The 4,528-nt window shown below is 39.4% G+C and overlaps 1 protein-coding gene across 1 annotated transcript in view; it reads right to left on the bottom strand.

Moving 5' to 3' along the window:
• Positions 1 to 4,229, bottom strand: part of LOC107747616 (lysM and putative peptidoglycan-binding domain-containing protein 2-like) — a 13,216-nt gene extending 8,987 nt beyond the window's left edge. The window contains exons 1-2 of the mRNA XM_016562215.1: positions 3,691 to 4,229; positions 1,278 to 1,612 (exon numbers count right to left, since the gene is read on the bottom strand). Coding sequence (XP_016417701.1) covers positions 1,278 to 1,612; positions 3,691 to 3,945 — 590 coding nt within the window. The 5' untranslated portion in view covers positions 3,946 to 4,229. The remainder of the gene's footprint in view (positions 1 to 1,277; positions 1,613 to 3,690) is intronic.
• Between the last annotated feature and the right edge of the window lie 299 nt (positions 4,230 to 4,528).

The following is a 4,528-nucleotide window of genomic DNA, read 5'->3' as shown; positions in this document are numbered from 1 at the left end:
AGCTTGTAACACTCCAAAGAGAAAGGAAAACTTGAAAAATCGCATCATATGACCCCTTTAAGACGGCACGCGATGAATGGTCGGGAAGCAACGTGTAGTCTGACATGTTTCTTGTCCACGACACAACAAGATTTTAGGAGTCAAAATCATGTAATCTGACACAGTGACTATCGTGACCGACAAAAATATTGTGTAGTCTGAACCCGGCATAAGATAGCCAACACAGTTGAGAGGAATGCTAGAAATGTAATTCATTTAACACGCAAAGTAGTGTGACCATACTGCTCTTTTTCCCAGACAAGTCCTGGCTAAGATTTCTAAATTGCCCAAAATATCCAGGTTTTAGCTTTGTTTGCGCTGCGCAGACCGATCGTTGATTGACATCAAAGTACCGTGAGCAGATGGCTCCTCATGCTTTCAAATCACTCTCGCAGTACTTTGATGTCATACACCGAACGGTCCGCGCAGCGCTGCTTCAAGTCGAACACACCTGATATGTGCGCGTATTTGCATCGCTTTGACCATTCTCTGTAGATCCCACCTTCTCATGCACCACGATTGGACGATTATGTACAATGCCTGCTATTGTTATTGGTCAAACTACTTTTCAATCATAAACTTCAGCAAGTACGAAAACAGGAAAACAAAGCCAAAACCTTGATATTTTTTACTTTCCACTTCCATTTAATTTGTTAGCACACATTGCTAGTCAATTAATGTGTGCAAGATAATCCACTGTAAAAAATAAATAAATAGTATTTCTTGGCAACCTTTAATCAAAATCTGAGTATTTGATTTTGTAAATATTTAATTACATAATTACAACAGACTATTTTACCCAATATTTGCATTACATTAGAATGATTATTGGAATATTAGAATTAATTATTAGAATATGCTACATGCTAACATCAAACTACTGAAATCTTCAGATGGGAAATTTTCATTGGAGGTACACTACCATTCAAATGTTGATCAAAATCAGTAAAAAAAAAATTGAATATAATTTAAAATATAATTTACTCTTGTGATAGCAAAGCTGAATTTTCAGCAGCCATTACTCCAGTCTTCGGTGTCACATGATCTGATGACCTGAGCTTATTATTATATAATATTTTTTCTGGAAACCAATCAATGATGAACATTATAAATGTAGTAACTTACATTTTTGCCAGTTTTCTGGGGTTTGGAAAAGAGCTTCTGTTCATTATTATTAAAGAGGTCAGTAGGATTATTAAAATAAGAGAGAAGATCATGCAGGTCAAAGGTTCATTTACCTCCCACCATCCTCTTTCAGTTTGCGGGCGGCTTGTTTGGACTGTTTGATTTGTAAGTCCAGCCAGTGTAAGTAGTCTTTAGCTGACAGCTCTTCTGCCTGCACGGGTCGGGTGTTGGGCTCCGGGGCGGCCGGTTCTGGTGGGGGGGGTGGAGCGTCCACGTCCTGACTCACGCATGGCGACTCCTGCGGCGTGCTTTCCTCGCTGTCAGGCGACTCCAGAGACAGTCCGTTAAAGAGGGAGCGTTTTTCTGACTTAACAGGAATATTAAGTGTGTTTCGCAGGAATATGCACTCATTGCTGAACAGTTTATTGACTCGTTTAATTTGCTCCATCTGTGTAAATAAAGGACAAATATGAACATATGAAAATATCAAAAGTGAACTTTTATTTTCAAGAAACATCAACCTATCTATCTAGTGTTTGCTTGATCTACATTACCAGCGTGTGTTTAATGTCACTAATCAAACTACATGAGCAAATATTTGTTTAGCGATTAAGAGCTAGGTTATAATGAAATATGTGATTTCCTTAGATGACTCCTGAGAATTCCATTTACAAATCCCGGCAAGTAAGTTTACACATCCATTCGATCTCCAAATCTCTCTCAACACACTTTTTTACAATTATCTTGAGTTTCATCACGTGGGCATCATAAGCAATCATATCTTATATTTGTACAAATTCCCAACCTGGACATCATAGGTTGCATCATAATAAGTTGGCTAGACTGCTCAAAATGTTGGATTTTCATTCACAGCATTTTTGGGCATCATATGATGTTTTTATCACATTAGCTTGTTCTGTATGTTTCCTTTGTTTCTGACATAGCAGACATGGTCATTTTGGTGGGTAAATACTACATTTACACATGCAAATGGAAGAAATTCAAACCCTCCTTTGCTATATTTCATGATTTTGTGAGAATATTTCAAAGTTTGCTTACAAATACTTCAAAAGAAAACTAGTAAGATGGGAAACATGTTCCTCATTTTCAAAATAGTTACTATTTTAGTGCTGTCCTCATTTATATATTTGTTATAGTCCATTAAATTTCAAATCTTGCTTTTTTGTCAGTGTGGTGTGCCAACTATAATAATAAGAACAAATGTTTCTTGAGCAACAAACACCCTGATTTCTGAAGGATCATGTGACACTGAAAGCTGCATAATGGAGCTTTATGAGAGGAAAACACATTTTAAAATATATTCAAATTGAAAAGTTCTTTTAAATTGTAGATTTACTGTTTTTACTGTATTTTTTGATCAAATAAATGCAACCTTACTGAGCAGAAGAGATTTGTTTCAAAACCATTAAAAAAATCTTTAATGGTGTGTTATAGGCTATACTTTATTTATAATATATATTTTTAAAAACATGTTTTAACCCATTTAAAACAGCCCACATTAGCCCATATATAATTTTAAAAATGTGTAATTGAATGCCACATGACATTCATGACATATCTGATTGTGAAAGCCACGTTAATATAAATAGGCTATAGCCTATGAGCGTTGAATAAACTCTTTAGAAATGTGGCATTGAAACCAACCGCGGCCAATCAGCAAACGAAAAGCATTCATATTAATTTTTCTAAACAAGAAACAGCATCTCATGCTTCATCGTGTCTAAATGCTTGCTGTTGTTTTCACGGGAAGTCCCTGGCAGCTACGCTACAGAAAGCTGAGCGAACGCTTATGTAAAGAGTCGTTGCTATGGAAATGATACACCGTCTAGTCTACAAGCGGTAGTATTGGTGTAAAGTTTAAACTAACAGCCAACACTAACTAGCTTACTACACCGGGCGCGAAAGGCGCGACACGTTGCGTCAAAGCATATAGATCCCGTTTTAATCAGTCGTTCACAGAAACGCTACAGTAAAAGCGCTTGAGCTACCGACAAGTTGACAAATGCATACAGAAAGTACGCGTTGATGCATCCAGTGTGGAGACGGGGTTGGGATGTGGCAGACCTTTTTTTTTTTGCAAGTTTCAGCTCATACATCTTTGGTGTAAACTCGCCTTTTCCAAAGGCCCCAGCGCCACCCTTTCAAAAATATTTATTCCAGCGCCCCCCGATGCTCCCTTGAGAAACACTAGCCTACATGAAAACAAACTAACAAAAAAAAATTACCGTTACGCTATTATGATGAACATCAACGTTGCCTAATTAGGGAGTTCACTAGGTTTTGAAACATGTCAAGCAACGACAAAGGCCCCAAATTCCTGCTTATAATGTTAAAAAAAAACGTTGTCTAGATAGGAAGCTCACTAGTTTTTGAGACACATTCCACGTCGCGCCTATATGATGTCCAAAAGGCACGTACAACAATGTTGAGCATGTGGAGAAATTACTAGGCCGTGGTTTCTTGTATGCGTGTGTGATTATATTAATGTGTTGCTCATATTCTTACCGTAACACCATATTTGAGCGCTATACCCTGCAGTGTGTCCCCATCCGTTACCCGGTGTTCTATGTATTTCTCTCCTAACGGCGCAGTGACGCTCGCGGTGCTGCCGTACGAGCGGGTTTTTGTGCGGGCCAAACTCTGAGACAATTCACTGTCCGACTCCGAACCGGACCGGGATCTGGGGAACAGCGGCTGTCCGTACCGTCCGACTCCTCCATCGTCCCGCAGCGGGGGCAGCACCGGCGAAAACTCCGCCATCTTCAATCCTTTATTATTAAAGCTGCCGTGACGCGCGCGCTTCACCACCAACAGACTAATATTATTCGCAGGATATAAATACGCATGTTTCCAGCGTCACGCCCCGAGCAGCGCGTTTTCAGCGGTGATATTCAGAGGAAACGGGAAAGGTGAGTGATTTTTCCAGTCGCCATTGTCGTTACCGTGAGCCTGCGCGAGGAGCCACGGTTCATCCAGTGAAACCTGACCTGCGCGCGTGTGATGATGACGCTCCCGTCTAGCTGCAAACTAGCGCGTCGCGTCTTTCAAGGTTGCAAATGGAATGTGACGTCGCCAGGCAGTCGACCAATCAAAGACTTTAAGCGAGCGTCGCGTCCCTTGCAGTGTACATTCACAAACGATATGAAGTCCAATAACTGTCTCTTGTTCTAAATCTTTTAGAAAATATGTATTTATTCCATTTTTAATTTAAACAGTGTATATTTGTAAGCATCTATTTAGAAAGGAAAAGGGATACATTTTATAGGGATACTTTCAAAAATAGGCCCGCCTATCTTCAAAACAAGAGTACATGTTGAAAACGTGTTATAATGAATTATTTTGT

The sequence above is a fragment of the Sinocyclocheilus rhinocerous genome, unplaced genomic scaffold (assembly GCF_001515625.1).
Source record: "Sinocyclocheilus rhinocerous isolate Xijiao unplaced genomic scaffold, SAMN03320098_v1.1 scaffold1430, whole genome shotgun sequence".
Taxonomy (NCBI): Eukaryota; Metazoa; Chordata; class Actinopteri; order Cypriniformes; family Cyprinidae; genus Sinocyclocheilus; species Sinocyclocheilus rhinocerous.
Note: the sequence above shows the minus strand (reverse complement) of the source record. Positions and strands in the feature narration are given on the sequence as shown.